Source organism: Macrotis lagotis, chromosome 5, assembly GCF_037893015.1.
Source record: "Macrotis lagotis isolate mMagLag1 chromosome 5, bilby.v1.9.chrom.fasta, whole genome shotgun sequence".
In the NCBI taxonomy this organism is placed as follows: domain Eukaryota; kingdom Metazoa; phylum Chordata; class Mammalia; order Peramelemorphia; family Peramelidae; genus Macrotis; species Macrotis lagotis.
Window position 1 is genome coordinate 228,505,363 of NC_133662.1, and position 13,613 is coordinate 228,518,975.

Consider the following 13,613-nt stretch of genomic DNA (forward strand, 5'->3'; position numbering starts at 1 on the left):
AAGTACAGATGTAATTTCCTTTTTTTTTTAAACTTCACTGCTCTGAGTCAGAAGTCAGAATGGATGTTCTCCTTGTAGTCATAGCTTCAGTGCCGCTCATCTTGGGTAAGACCATTTTCTTCTCTAACCTAGTTAAGGAACAAGTTGGGAAGTTGGGAAGGAAGATGAAAAATAAGAAGAGGATAAAGGGTGGAGGAAAAGAATAAAACAAGAAGAGTAATTCTGGTTCTCATCACTAACTGTATTCTGGGCCCAGAATTTAGGTGGAGGACATGGAAATAGAGAAAGTAGGAGATCCAACCTTTGGAAGAATAGGCTGAGAAGGATAGAAATTACAACCTTGAGAGAGTTCAGAAAAAAAAAAGAAAATCAGTGTTCTCTATTTTCAAGGAAGGCAGAGCAAGAAAAGAACTAGAACTTCATGGGAAGAGGAAACTCCATTTTAAGGTTTGGGAAAACTAGAACCAGGATGACATTTAAGAGAAAGACTCCTGTCTATGTAGGGCTTCTGACTTATAGACTTGCAGCCATCAGGGGCATTTTAAGAGAATAGCTGTCTCCTTCCCTCCTTTGTTCCCCAGTCAGCCAGGTGTGTCTCAATGTTTCCTTTCCTCTTCCTCCAGATTCCTATGTTATTTACTTGGCCGGGATGTGGGATTAGGAAGAATAGCAAAAGACATGGATCTGCAGACTAAATCATAGAAGAGCTAAAATAAATCTTAGAGATCATATAATTCAATTCCCTCATTTTACAATTGAGGAAACTGAGTTCCATGAAGTTAAGTGTTAACTTGTTTAGGCCACATGGATAGTTAGCCCAAGTCTCCTAATAGCCATTCTCTAATATTTCCTTGTCTGTTGTTCTCCATGGCCCTCAAATAAACACCATTTCTACAAAGGAAGTGTGACAGAGTAAATAGAATGCTAGATTTAAGAGTCAGGAAGACTTGGATTTCAATTTTACCTCTAATATTTACTAGCTCTGTAAACATGGGAAAGTTATCTCATTCTTTCAACCTCAGTTTCCTCCTTTATACAATAGGGATAAAAATGTCTTTTACCACAGGATTGTGAGGCTCAGATGAAAATGTGCAGAATATTTTTTACACATCTTAAAGATATATTTATATATATATATATATATATATATATATGTGTGTGTGTGTACACACACATACACATACACATATTTATAAACTCTTAGTTACCAGAAGTGTTTGTTTTCAGAGTAGTCAGTATTTCATAAGAAGTTAGATTGGATGGACAAAGATTCTTTGTATGGTCTTTATTTTTATTCTTTGTCCCCTCCCAGACCATTTCTTCGTCTAGTTTCTTAGTAAATTAGAGAGACTATGTAGAACTTGATATTTCTGCTCTAGGATTATTATACTAAAAATAAAAAATAATATTTATATAAGGTTTTCAAAGTGCTTTCCAAATATAATTTTATCCTCTAAACAACTTTGGGAGGTAGGTACTATTATTATTATTTTGCTTTACAGATAAGGAAACTGAGTCAGAGAAAGGTTAAGTGACTTGTTCCTATTCACACACCAAGGCAGATTTGAATTCATTTGAATTCAGGTCTTCCTGACTCCAGGCACTTTATCCAATATATCATGTATCTGGGAAAGAGAATCATAAGGACCACCTCCTTCTTTCCATCTCAAACCTGGGAAAGTTTGAGCTAGAGATGCTGAATATGAAACTTGGGAGAAGAACTCTGAAGAGTCCTTTTTGAAGTAAAGGGGATGGGGAACCAAAATTTTTAATTTATTGGGGGCAGAACTTGGAGAAGGGATAACTGTCTTTGGACGGGCTGATAAGAGGGAAGGCAGCAGAAGGTAACTTCATGGACTTTTATTTCCTGATGACTTTGATTGTGGATAAATTTCATGATTTTGTCACTTTCTCCCATTTTAGGACAAGAATATGAGGAAGAACAGATATATGAAGAAATTTATGAAGATTATCAGGTGGTCTATTACACTGTTACTCCATATTATGGTGAGTATTGGAACCTCAAACTACAGAGGGACATACCTGGACTAGAGCTTTGATTGCTTTCAGTGCAGTAACTAGGCCAGAAAGGAGTTAGGCAGTAAACAAATAAGATCAAGAATAACACTACCTCTTTTTTCTCTTTGGAGAAAACCTAAACCAATAACTAAACCCACCTTACTTTTCATTCTCATTTCCAAACTCTGAAACAGGATCTGATTTAGTTCGATTGCTTAATATTCTCCTATGTCTAAGATGATTAACTTTTTGAGATGTGACATGTCTCCCATTCTTAAAAATGTGTAATTATCTACTGCACATCTATGTGTACATATACACATATTACATAAAACATACAATAGTTATGATTATATATATTTACACATATATGTATATGCACATATATTTGTGTCTTTTTTTCATTGTCAGTTTTAAGGTGTAGAAAACTTGATCATTTGTCAGTTACTATACAGATGAACCCCAATTTGAAGGGGGAGGGAGAAAGTAGTTAGGGCTGAGCTGAGGGAAAAGTTGGTTAAGAGCTTAGAGGAAAATTTTAAAATATAGATGCAATTGTTTTAAGGGGGATATTATGGAATATCTATATTTTTGCTTATTTGCAAGCTTTTAAAATTAAAGTGAATACAAACTATACAATGCTGTCTCACATTGGCCATGTATCTGGGTCATGGTCAAAAACATTTGGGAAATTTCCATCTCTGCTCTTTTATCTCTGATTTCTGAGTTCTATGTTTTACTCTTCCTCATTCATTAGATTGTGAGCTCCTTGAAGTAAGGGATTCTTTCTCCTCTCTATGAATTTCTAGCCCTTAGAGAGGGGTTTTTTTCCCCATAGTATGCACCAATAACTAATTGACCATCTTTTCTCTTCTTCAGATGACTTGGGAGTCAACTTTACCCTTGATTATTCCCTATTTGAGGCAGAGGATAGAATGGTGAGTGACCCACTGACCTGGAGAATTTCTATGGAAGGGTTTGGATGGAATGCAGTTTAAAAAAACCCAAAACATAACTATTTATTGTGTAAAATAAAAGTAGTTGGTAGGTCTAGAATGAATCAGGATAAAGAGAAACTGGGCAGTCAGCCAAAAAGGAATAGTGAACCTATGGGGAATAAGAGTGAAGAGGAAGCCAGAATTCAATTAGATTGCTAACAAACACTATAAGAAATGGTTAGTCTCTTATCCAAAGGATCTAGGGAATTCAGAGCATTTGTTAATCGGAGAGGATAAGCAATTTTATATTTCATTGAGGGCTTGGTGAAAAAGTGGTTTTGAACCTAAGTCTTGGGGGGAATACTAAAAGAATCTTTGAAGAGGTTGTATGAGTGGGTTAGAGGGGTTGAGTGGAGTATTTAACCCTGTTTTCCAATCATACTGATGACAGAATATTGAGAAAGAAACTATAACTGAATCAGGAGACAGAAAAGTTAACCCTGAGAAAGAACTTCCAGACAATGACCTACAGAAGACAACAGAAAAAGTGAGTAAGGATAGAGATGTGGACCTCATTGAAGTATTTACCTCTCTTGGATAGATTACAGGCTGCCTGGGTTTTGAACAAGAAGACAGAGGAAGGCTTGCAGGTCAAGCTTGGGCTTCTGAGGGAACCAAGTCCTCTGATCAAATGAGATATTTGTAAAGTTCTTATCATGTAACATGTACTTAATAAAAGCCAGTTCCCTTCCCTTTCTGTCAAGTCATTAGTACCTTGGTGACACTAATCTTCACCTAGCTAACAGACCTTTTCTTTCAGATTTAATGTCAATGTTTAGTGGTAATGAGTAAGTAATTAACACTTTCATTTCAATTTAATTAGTATTTAAGGAGTGTTTAGTGACTTCTGAATACTCTATGAGGTGTGGTAGAGCTAAAATAGACTATTTGATATTTTTTCCACTTTAGAAATTTGTAATCTTTTTTCATGATTTATTTACTTTCAAATTATGACAATAATCTTGTTGTGAAAGTAAATATAAATCCCCCTCCTCCCAAAAGACAGAGAAACTTCAAAAGAAATAAAGTGAGAGAAAAAAAGTATACTTTAGTCTGTGTTCAGATTGGCTCTGTCTCTGGGATGGATTGCATTCTTTATCAGAAGTCTATCAGGGAAGAGCTTCAGTTGCTATTGTTAAGTATATTTCCCTCCATTCTATTCCTCCCCACTTCCTTTATTCTCTCTCTCCTTGTCCCTCCTCAGAAGTGTGTCATATCTGACTACCCTCTCCCATGACTTTCCCTCTCTTCTATCACCTACACTCCTCCTCCCCTTCCCCTGTCCCCCTTCTCCCATCTCTTTCCTCTCCTTTTTCCTCTAGGATAAAATAGATTTCTATACCCTATTGAGAGTGTACATTAAAAAATTTGCAATCTTGTTGGAGAGGCAAAGTTGCACACTTGAATCAATTGAGAAGAATAAGGGAATGGATATAATTAGATGCCAAATTAACACATTCAACTTTCAGGATGCATGATACAGACACTAAGTATCAAGAGTAGGAGGAGGCTCATAATTGGCTAGAGCTTTTAATGGGGTTATTAAAAAAGGAAGGATTTTAATAAATGGAGAATAGAGAAAAAGATATTCCAAGGGTAGAAAATAGCAAGGATGAAGATTTGAAAATGAGTGCTGGATATTAGGGATTCAGAGAGCAGAGTATATGTCTTAAAATGAAGGGACATGATGGGATATAACATGGAATAGGTAAAGTAGAGATGAATTATTTAAGGTCTTAATCATCAAAGGACTATAGTAACTAGAGCTAGAGGAAACCTTAAATGTCATCAGTTTCAATTATACCAATTGATCCAACAAGTATAATTCCCTGTAGATTCAGTTCCATATCTGTAAAATGAACTGGAAAAAGGAAATGGTAAACCACCCCAGTATCTCTGCCAAAAAAACCCCACCATAAAATAGGATCACAAAGACTTGGACACAACTGAAACACCTGAACAACAAACAACAGATATCTTAAATTCAAGATGTTCAAAACTAAAATCGTTTCCTACAAACGCTTCCCCCTTCAAAACTTCTCCATTAGTTTCACCCCTCTTAACCTATCAACTTCCCTCTTTCAAAACTTCCCCATTCTTCTAATCTCCAAGACTGATACCCACTTGTCACTCTCTATTTCTCCCTCTCTTATCCCCAATGTACCATCTTTTGCCAGGGTCTGTCAATTTTACCTACATAACCTTCCTTAACCCCCTTTTCTCCTTCAACACTTTTACTTTGAGACATAGGCCCTCATCTCCTCATGACTCATGCTGTAAGTCATCACTTCAGTCCTTCCTCCACTCAGTGATCAGTGATTTTCCTAAAGTACAGGTCCAATCATGTCACTTCCTTACTCAATAAACTCCAGTAACTTCGCATAATCTCTAGGACCAACTTTAAAATCCCCTGTTGGTATACAAAACTCTTCATAATCCAGTTCCTCTTCAGACCCCTCCCATCTTTCCAGACCCTACCACATACTTTTCAATATAGTGATACTTGCTATCCTTAAAACAAGTAACTCCATCTCTGGACTCCATGTCTTTTCATTGGTATTTCTAATACTTTTCCTCCTATCTCTACCTCCTTGCTTCCTTCAAGTCCTAGATAAAATCTTACCTTTTTTAGGAAACCTTTCCCAATCTTTTTGTTTTGTTCTTTTTTTTGCAAAGCAAAGTTAAATAACTTGCCCAAGGTCACATACCTACTAAATCTCAAGTATCTGAGGCTGAATTTGAAATCAGGTATCCCTGATTCCAGGGCTGGTGCTCTATCCACTGTACCACCTGGCTCCCCCCAGCCCAATCTCTCTCAATCTAGTACCTTCCCTCTGTTGATCATTTCCTATTTATCCTATAGATAGCTTTTTTTGTACATAGTGGTTTGCATGTTGTTTCCCCCATTAGATTGTAGACTCCTCAAAGGCAGGATGTTCTTGCCTTTCTTTGTATTCCATGAGTTTAGCGAGCTCCTTGAACAAAGCTTAATACATGTTTATTGACTGACTGAACTGATAAAGTCTGGATCAATGTGGTAGCAGTTGGAATGGAGAATGGATAAATGCAAATGAAGGTTCAAAAGAAAAAGACAGGCCTTAGAGATGGAATGAGGTAAAAGGAGAGCTGAAGATGACCTGCACATTTTGATCTGGAGTGATTAGGAGAATTACTGTAATTGGTGCTGAGGATTTTGAATAGAGAAAATTGGGGAATCTGGAACTGGGAATAGCATTAGTTTAGAAAGGGGGGTGATGAGTTTGATTTTGGGCAAGATAAATAGACAGTGGGGGCAACTAGGTGGTGCAGTGGAGTCAGGTGTACCTGGGTTCAAATCCGGTCTCAGACACTTAATAATTACCTAGCTGTGTGGCTTTGGGCAAGCCACTTAACCCCATTTGCCTTGCAAAAATCCTAAAAAAAAAAAAGATGAATAGCAAGTGATGACAAAGTAATATTTAAGTGGAAATGTCCTAAGAACATTGGGCACAAAGGTCATAGTATAGCTATAGAGCTCCAAGTCATAAGCATGAAGTGATAGTTAAAGACATGAAATGAGCTTGCCAATAATAATAATTCATTTTTATATAATATTTCCCATGTATTATGTCATTTGAACCTCTTTCCAAATTTGTTTAATGATTATGATTTCCATTTTTTAAGGATAAGGAAATATCCTTTAGGTGTTTAGAAAGGTTTAGAGAATGGCTTAACTCTCATGTAGAGTTTAAATGGTGGAATAAGAATTAATGTAAATCTTCCATGTCTCAGGCTACTACTCTATCCACTACTCCAAAGGAGAGATTAAACACAAAGAAGGACTGGGACCAAGAAGGAAAAGAAGATGGCACTGGAGACAGAGAAAGATTTACCACAGAGGTAGGAGTAATAAGAAATGATGCATCACAGAAGAATAGCTGAGGGCAGAATTTTAAGCAGAAAATGTGTTCTCAGATGCTATAGAAAGACTGAGTGGTTTAAAAACAAAGAAAAGGTCATTGAATTTAATTGGAAGGAGTTGGTGATCAGAAATAGTGATTTCAAGAGTGCAGTGATGTTGGAAGTCAGATTTTGGGACACCGAGGAAGAAGTAGAAAAAGAATAAAGAAGTGGAAATCAGATTTGGGTGCTAAGGCCTATTATGCAGAGAAACTCACTTTAGAGGGTGTATATGATACATCTTCCTCTGTGTCAAAGAGAAAGGAGAGAGTGAATATAGAGAATGAGAATGTTGAGGTGAAACTTTTCTCCCAGGGGAAGTGAGCCTCCAAGCCCCCAGGCTTCTACCAGTAGTCGGATAGGGAAGAATATGGAAGGATTAATATATCTGTGTTTAGGAACCTTCAGTTATGGATGTGGCTGTCCCTGCCCTGCAGCATCACCTCCCACTCCTCCTTCTGCCCTGGGTTCTGCTGAGGTGGATATTGCTATTTTAGAAGGTGAGAGGTCAAGATAATTATGTTCAACCACCTGCTTGGGAGAAAACAGGGTAGGTTAAAATAGCTCTTCCAATGTTCTCAGCATAACGTTTTTAGGGAAGGGATGGGAGTATGTGTTAAGGACTGAGGCCCTGGAGGAGAAGGGATGAATGGGAGGAATGAGTTAACAAGGAGAGACCGTATTTTTAAAAAGGAAAAAATTTCTTGTTTCAAGGACATTGTGGGATAGTGCTGGGAGAGTGGCACGAAATGAAACTTAAACTGGTTGAGATGATTTTAGGACATCCTGATCAGATGCAGGAAATTAAGACAAAATAATCTTGTGACTACTTTTTGCCAGTTTGGAAAATGAGCCAATTTCTACCCCAGGTAGGGCAGGTGCAAATAGGAAATGGGTGAGGCTCCAATTGAGTTGGAGAGTTAAAGGGTAAAGTTCAGTAGTAAAAGAGAATCTGAGGAGAGTTAACTTGGAAAAAAAGAATTCTTGCTAAGAAGGAAGTCATGGAAATGAGAATGGCAAGACATTTTCTCTATGGATCTCTTACAGAAGAAATTCTATCAAGGAGGGGAAAAAGTAAAATTATATTTCAGATATGTATCCTAGAGTGGGGAAAGGGTGCTTGAGTCCTTAATCCCGTTCCAAGGTCAAAGCTTCAAATTATTCCCTTGATCCTTATTGCTTGTGTACCATCCAGCGAGTCACTTAAAACACTCTGGGCCCAAATTTTCTCACCTGTTAAATGAAGAATTAGACTACGCAGACTCTTAAGAACTTGCAGCTCTAGAACTTATCCTTCTTTCCTTTGCAGGAGAGAGAGGGCTGCTATGGCTTCTTTGAAAAGGGAGTGGGTGTGTGCAGAAGCTGGAAGAGGAAATAAAGAATAACTGAACCACAAACATCATCTGGTTATCCTTCCACAGGGAGTCATCATGTGGCTTCTCCGGCCACTGGGGTGGGTATTGGGATGGGTAGGAAGGTGAGCTATGATTTTCTTTATATATGTATATTTTGCAAGGCCATGCGGTTAAGTGACTTGCCCAAGGCCACACAGCTAGGCAATTATTAAATGTTTAAGGTCACATTTCAACTCAGGTCCTCCTGACTCCAGGGCCGGTGCTCGATCCACTGCACCACGAAGCCGCCCCAGTTATGATATTCTGAGTGCCCTCTCTTTGGAATTGAAAACAAGGTGTGATGTCTTTCCCTTACAATCCGCGTTCTTTCCCATATTCAGCCCTAGCCAGGGCAGACCACCAAAGTGCTTTGCGCAGGCCCTGAAACTGGGAGGGGCACTGAGAGAACTTTAACTGGGCAGCTCTGGAAGCTGGTTTTCAGCATCTGCTTAACAAGAACACGGGGCTACGAGGTGTTGGCTCCCCCCCAGCAGCAGCAGCAGCAGCAGCAGCACCAGACGCGGCCTCCCGCCCGGCTCACTATCCTCACATGAACCGGGGACACACGTTTGCTTCGAAGTGGAGACTGGCTACCGCTCGGCCGCAGACCCTGGCTTTCGCCCTCTCTTTGTTTCCCATCGGGCTACTTTGTTTCCCATCGGGCTACTTTGTTTCCCATCGGGCTACTTTGTTTCATCTGCTGCTGTGCGGAGCAGGGGCGGGGGCGGCTTTCCAAGGCCGAGCAATGCCTGGTCCCCGCAGTGCCCAGCGGCCCAGGAGGCTTTGGGGACGGAAAAGCCAGGAGTCCGGCCCCCGCCCAGCCTGGCCGAGATTTCTCTTGATCTCCTGGAGTTCGCCGGGGGGGGGGGGGGGACCCGTGCTTCCCTAATGGCTGCGGCAGGCCTCGGGGCCCGGCGCCTCCGGGGAGGTCCGGGGCGGGGGTGCACGGGGGGATCCCCGCCTCTCCGTCCCCAGGACCCCGGGGCGCGGCGGGCGCAGGGGGGGGGGGTCCGAGGCGGGGCAGGCGAGGCAGCAGGCTCCGGAACGTGGCTCGGGCTCCCGGTTACGTAAGGAGCCGCCACCGCTGCCTCCGGCCGGCCCGCGAGGGAACGCCGTGTTCCCGCCGCTCGTCCCCGCCCAGACGCCCCGCTCGGCTGGGGGTGGGGGCGGGGCGGCGGCCGCGGGAGTCACGAGTCCCGGACCTGCGAGTCGGCCGGACCCGCCCAGGCACCGGGGCCCACGCGGCCGCCGCGCCACACGTTGCCAAGCCCGGGCGGCTTCGACTCCACGTGCGCGTCTGAGGAGCGCGCGGCGGGGCGGGGGGCGGGAACAATTCCGGGGGTGGAGCTTGGAACTCCGGGAGCCGCACCTCGGCGGAGCCCCCTCCCTCGCCCACTCGCGGCGCCCGGGGCGCGCCCGGCCGGGCCTGCTCTTTCGGCCCCCACACTCCAGACCCCCGGGCGGGGCCTCTCCCCTCCTCGCCCGGGCGGGGCCGCCCGCCTCCTCTCCGCCCTCCTTTTCGGTCTTTCCTATTCCCCCTCCCGGGGCGGCCACTGGGTCCTCTCTCTAAGCCGCATGTAGGGGCGGAGCGCGCTGTTAGTCTCTGCTGGCCAATCGGCGCCCGGTCGCCCCTGCATTGGCCAAGCCTCTGTGAGTTCAGCCAATGAACGGGGGATGTCGTCATGGGCCGGAGAACAGAGGTCACGTGTGCCCGGCTCTCCAGCCAATAGGAGGCCAGCAATCGGGTGCGCAGGGGAAGGCACGTGCGGCCCCGCACGTGTCCGGTGGGGGGTAGGGGCGGGCCCTGCCTGGGAGAGGCGGAGGAGGGAAGAGTAGCCCAGGTGCTCCGGGGAGAGTCTCGGCCGGAGCTGCAGGCGCTGGTGAGTACTTGGCGGCCCGCGGCGCCAGCCGGCCAGGGGTGGGCTCGGGGAGGAGGCGGTGAGCCGGACCGCGACCCTGGGTGGGGAGGCGTGTCGCGAGCGGGACGCGCGGGAGCCCCCGGCCGGAGAGCCTGGTGCAAGCTCGCCCCAGACCCGGGAAGACTCGGGCTGGCAGCCCCGGGAGAGGGGATGCGAGTGGGAGGACAGATGAGGCGCTGGAGCTGATCAGAAATCCGCCTTTCGACTTCGGGGGGAAAAGGACAGAGGAGCCTCCATCATCCTGGAGGCGGCTGCTCCGGGGGAGCTTTTGAGTCACTCCCGGCCCTTCTAGCACGGATGACAGGGTGACTTTGCTGTTGCTTCAAGGATAATCTTGAGGGTTTTGGGGGGGGGGGCGTATCGACTTCCATTTCTTCCCTCGCGTGTCCGCCCCGTCAGCTCTCCAGCCCCGAGACTCAGGCTCTTGCTTTGTTCTTTAGCTGTAGGTTCAGAATCACTGCGGCTCATCTGCGCCTGATTCAACCCCGAGGGCCATTCCCAGCTTTCCTGGAAGCATGGAGTCTCCATCTAGCATTTCCTTCTGCTCTTCCTCCCTCTCATCTTCCTCCTCCCCCTCCGGGGCAGACAGTGCCCTCAGTGACTTCGGCTTTCCCTCCGATAGCGAGGGGGAGTACAAGGGGGCTCATCGGCCCAGGTCAGGGGTTGGTTGGAGGAGGGAAAGCCGGCGGCTGGGCCCTCTTAGACATTCCCGACGCCCCCTGAGTGCCAGTGGTCCCCAAGCTGCATCCTGCCTAGAAGAACCTGGCTTGGCTTTTCCCAAGGCTGGTTCAGGAATGAAGAGATCAAGAGACAATGAGGAGACCTGTCCCAACGTTCGGACCTCTTGCACAGAAGGAGATCGGCTCTTTGCTCAAAAGGTAAAAAAAAAAAAAAAAAAAGAAAAAGGTGGAGGGGAAGAACTGGGAAGACTGGAGACCTGTTATTTTGTACATGTTCTGAAATGGGTTTAGTGATTCTTACAGGGTTGTATAACTGACCCTCTTAGGTCATACATAGCTCTTGGCTTTTTTTTAAAATATATTGTGGCAGGGTAACTTGGAGTCTGCTCAGTCTCTGGATCTTTTTCTCTCTAGTGTAAAGAGCTTCAAGGATTCATTCGCCCCCTCACAGACCTGTTGAATGGGCTGAAAATGGGCCGCTATGAAAGAGGTGATTATCTATCCTTGTCCATCTGTTCCGCTATGTTACTCATTCAGGCTGTATCGTATCTTTGCCAGAAGGGAATTAGGCTAGTGTGGCTCCTTCCTTTTTGTCTCTGGAATAGCTGCCATACCGGAAAGGAACCCTACCCCATCCTAAATTAAGTACTGTTACTTCACTAAAGACCTGGAAGCCTGACTTTCTTAATCCTCTATAGGCTTTGTTATGGAATAGAAGGGCCCCTTTTCCCATTCTTTATTTTCTTTCAAGAAGCCAGATATTTATTCTCTTCCTGTATCTTCTCTAGCCTGGAGTCTTCAGGCCTTGGTATCTCATTCTATCTCTCATTTACATTTAGGATTAAGCAGTTTTCAACAGAGTGTGGCAATGGACAGGATTCAGCGCATTGTAGGTGTCCTACAGAAGCCTGAGATGGGGTAAGTTGTCCTGCTTTTTTTTCTCTGACCCAAATAAAAGTGTGATGTCTCCCTAATCTTGTTTTCTTTTCTTTCTATTTCTGAAATCTCTTAACTGCTCTCTTTAAATTTTTTTTTCCTTTCTGCCTTTGCAGTGAGCGATATCTAGGGACCTTACTACAAGTAGAGGGTATGTTAAAGAATTGGTTTCCTCACATAGCCTCCCAGAGTTCACCTCCAGAGGATAGGAAGACCAGGCTTCTATCCAAGGTGAGAACTTAAAAGCTATAGGATAGGGTGGGAGGATGTTTATGTAGAGTGGGATCCTGTCTTCCTTTTTATATCTGGACCCTTCCTTACTGATGTGCAAGTAGCTCCAGAAAGAGACCTGCTTCCTTGTCTCCCCCCCCCCCCCCGCCAGTTTATGGATTGATTTATATTTAACACTGGAAAGTTTTTGGATGTCTAATCTTCTGCTTCCAATTATAACTGCTGATCTTGTCCTTGAGTAGATAGTAGCTAGAAAGGGTCTTTTCCCTAGTCAGGACTCTAGGCAAAAAGATAAGATACTTTTTCCCCCACCAATCTAATTTGGATTTTGAACTGTTCAGGGTTTTGTTTTGTTTTTAAATTATTAAGATAAGTAAATTTACCTCTGAATTTCTTTAAATGGTATGATTCCATAAAATACTTCAAAATAAGTCTTAGATTGAAGAACTGTAGTTTATCATACTATATGACCTTGAACAAGTCATCATAACCTTTTTGGGGTCTCTCATTTGTAAAATGAGGGATTTGGACTAGGTGTCACCTGAAGTTCCTTCCATATCTAAATGTAGAATCCATATGATCCTACAATTTCTCAAAATATCATATGGGCAAGATGCATCTTTTTATACATTAAGAACTGGAAAAGTGCTTACAGAATGCAGGGTAAAGGGTTTCATTTGGCAGGGGGAGTCAAGGAACCTGGGTTGCCCTTGAGAGGGTTAGGAACTTGGCTTCAGGGTCTCCTCTTGCCTCTTTCCATCTCCATTGAAAAAGGAGCAATTTATGACTTGGTCACTTAATACTCTCTCCTCAATCCTTCCGATTCACAGCCTTTGGCCAGCCACCAGACCTACCCAACTGATCCTTCAGGTGATCTCCGGAGAAAGGAGATAAACCAGAGTCAGCTAAGACATCTGGATCAAGGAAAAGAGAAGTTGCATTCTCAAGAACAAGAATTGTCCCAGCTTCTTCCAGATTGGCCAGCCATGAACTTGACATGGATCCACACATCCCCCATTTGCAATCCACCTCTTAGCTCCCTTGGCTCAGCTACCTTCAGTCCTGGTCTTTTGGGTCCCAGGGCCAGGTTTGGGGTTATCCTCTTCCTTCAGCATGGAGCACAATCTTTTGCACATTCAGCACCCACCACTCCTGTCCCTGATGCTACAGCGTCTCCTGTTGTCTGTGGTGGTCCTAAGAATCTCCCAAAAGAAGGGCCTCGCTGCTACAGTTTGCCGGTTTCTCTAGCATCCACCCCAGTGATTTCAGAATGGAGCCATACCTTATCTTCACCCTGTTTGCCCACTGTGGCCAGAGAGACAACAACTAGAATGGATGAGAAACAGACCCTTCATTTCTGCTGATGTTCCATTCTCCCCATCTCAACTGTAGGACTAGCCTCTCTTTTATGTGTGTGTTTTTTTATTTTTTTGAAGTGTATATGTTTGTGCTGAGGAGATAGAAACCCTCTCTGATTAAAGTAATTTTACACCTGAA

The 13,613-nt window shown here is 43.9% G+C and overlaps 2 protein-coding genes across 7 annotated transcripts; both read left to right on the forward strand.

Annotated features, from left to right (window-relative positions):
- C5H1orf54 (chromosome 5 C1orf54 homolog) lies at positions 1-8,467 on the forward strand. Its single transcript, XM_074188708.1, has 7 exons — positions 1-105; positions 1,924-2,007; positions 2,899-2,957; positions 3,409-3,504; positions 6,789-6,896; positions 7,355-7,456; positions 8,266-8,467. Exons 1-6 carry the CDS (start codon positions 60-62, stop codon positions 7,451-7,453), a joined length of 492 nt encoding a protein of 163 aa, XP_074044809.1. The 5' UTR covers positions 1-59; the 3' UTR covers positions 7,454-7,456; positions 8,266-8,467.
- Positions 8,468-9,647: 1,180 nt separating this feature from the next.
- CIART (circadian associated repressor of transcription) lies at positions 9,648-13,613 on the forward strand. 6 transcript variants are annotated; one of them, XM_074190361.1, is made up of 7 exons: positions 10,167-10,230; positions 10,490-10,574; positions 10,710-11,147; positions 11,364-11,439; positions 11,789-11,867; positions 12,002-12,116; positions 12,947-13,613. In XM_074190361.1, the coding sequence occupies exons 3-7, from the start codon at positions 10,785-10,787 to the stop codon at positions 13,478-13,480; spliced, it is 1,167 nt and encodes a 388-aa protein (XP_074046462.1). In that variant the 5' UTR covers positions 10,167-10,230; positions 10,490-10,574; positions 10,710-10,784; the 3' UTR covers positions 13,481-13,613. The 6 variants fall into 6 exon arrangements, with proteins under 6 accessions (XP_074046460.1, XP_074046464.1, XP_074046465.1 ...); XM_074190359.1 differs by lacking the exons at positions 10,167-10,230; positions 10,490-10,574 and adding an exon at positions 9,648-10,095; XM_074190363.1 differs by lacking the exons at positions 10,167-10,230; positions 10,490-10,574 and adding an exon at positions 9,651-10,095 and having other exon boundaries at positions 11,052-11,147.

Coding starts and splice junctions, on each gene's coding strand:
- CIART (XM_074190359.1), top strand. CDS start 10,785: ATGGAGTCTCCATCTAGCATTTCCTTCTGCTCTTCCTCCCTCTCATCT. Junction 11,440..11,788: donor AATGGGCCGCTATGAAAGAG/GTGATTATCTAT, acceptor ATTTACATTTAG/GATTAAGCAGTTTTCAACAG. Junction 11,868..12,001: donor CTACAGAAGCCTGAGATGGG/GTAAGTTGTCCT, acceptor CTGCCTTTGCAG/TGAGCGATATCTAGGGACCT.
- C5H1orf54 (XM_074188708.1), top strand. CDS start 60: ATGGATGTTCTCCTTGTAGTCATAGCTTCAGTGCCGCTCATCTTGG. Junction 106..1,923: donor TTCAGTGCCGCTCATCTTGG/GTAAGACCATTT, acceptor CTCCCATTTTAG/GACAAGAATATGAGGAAGAA. Junction 3,505..6,788: donor TACAGAAGACAACAGAAAAA/GTGAGTAAGGAT, acceptor TCCATGTCTCAG/GCTACTACTCTATCCACTAC.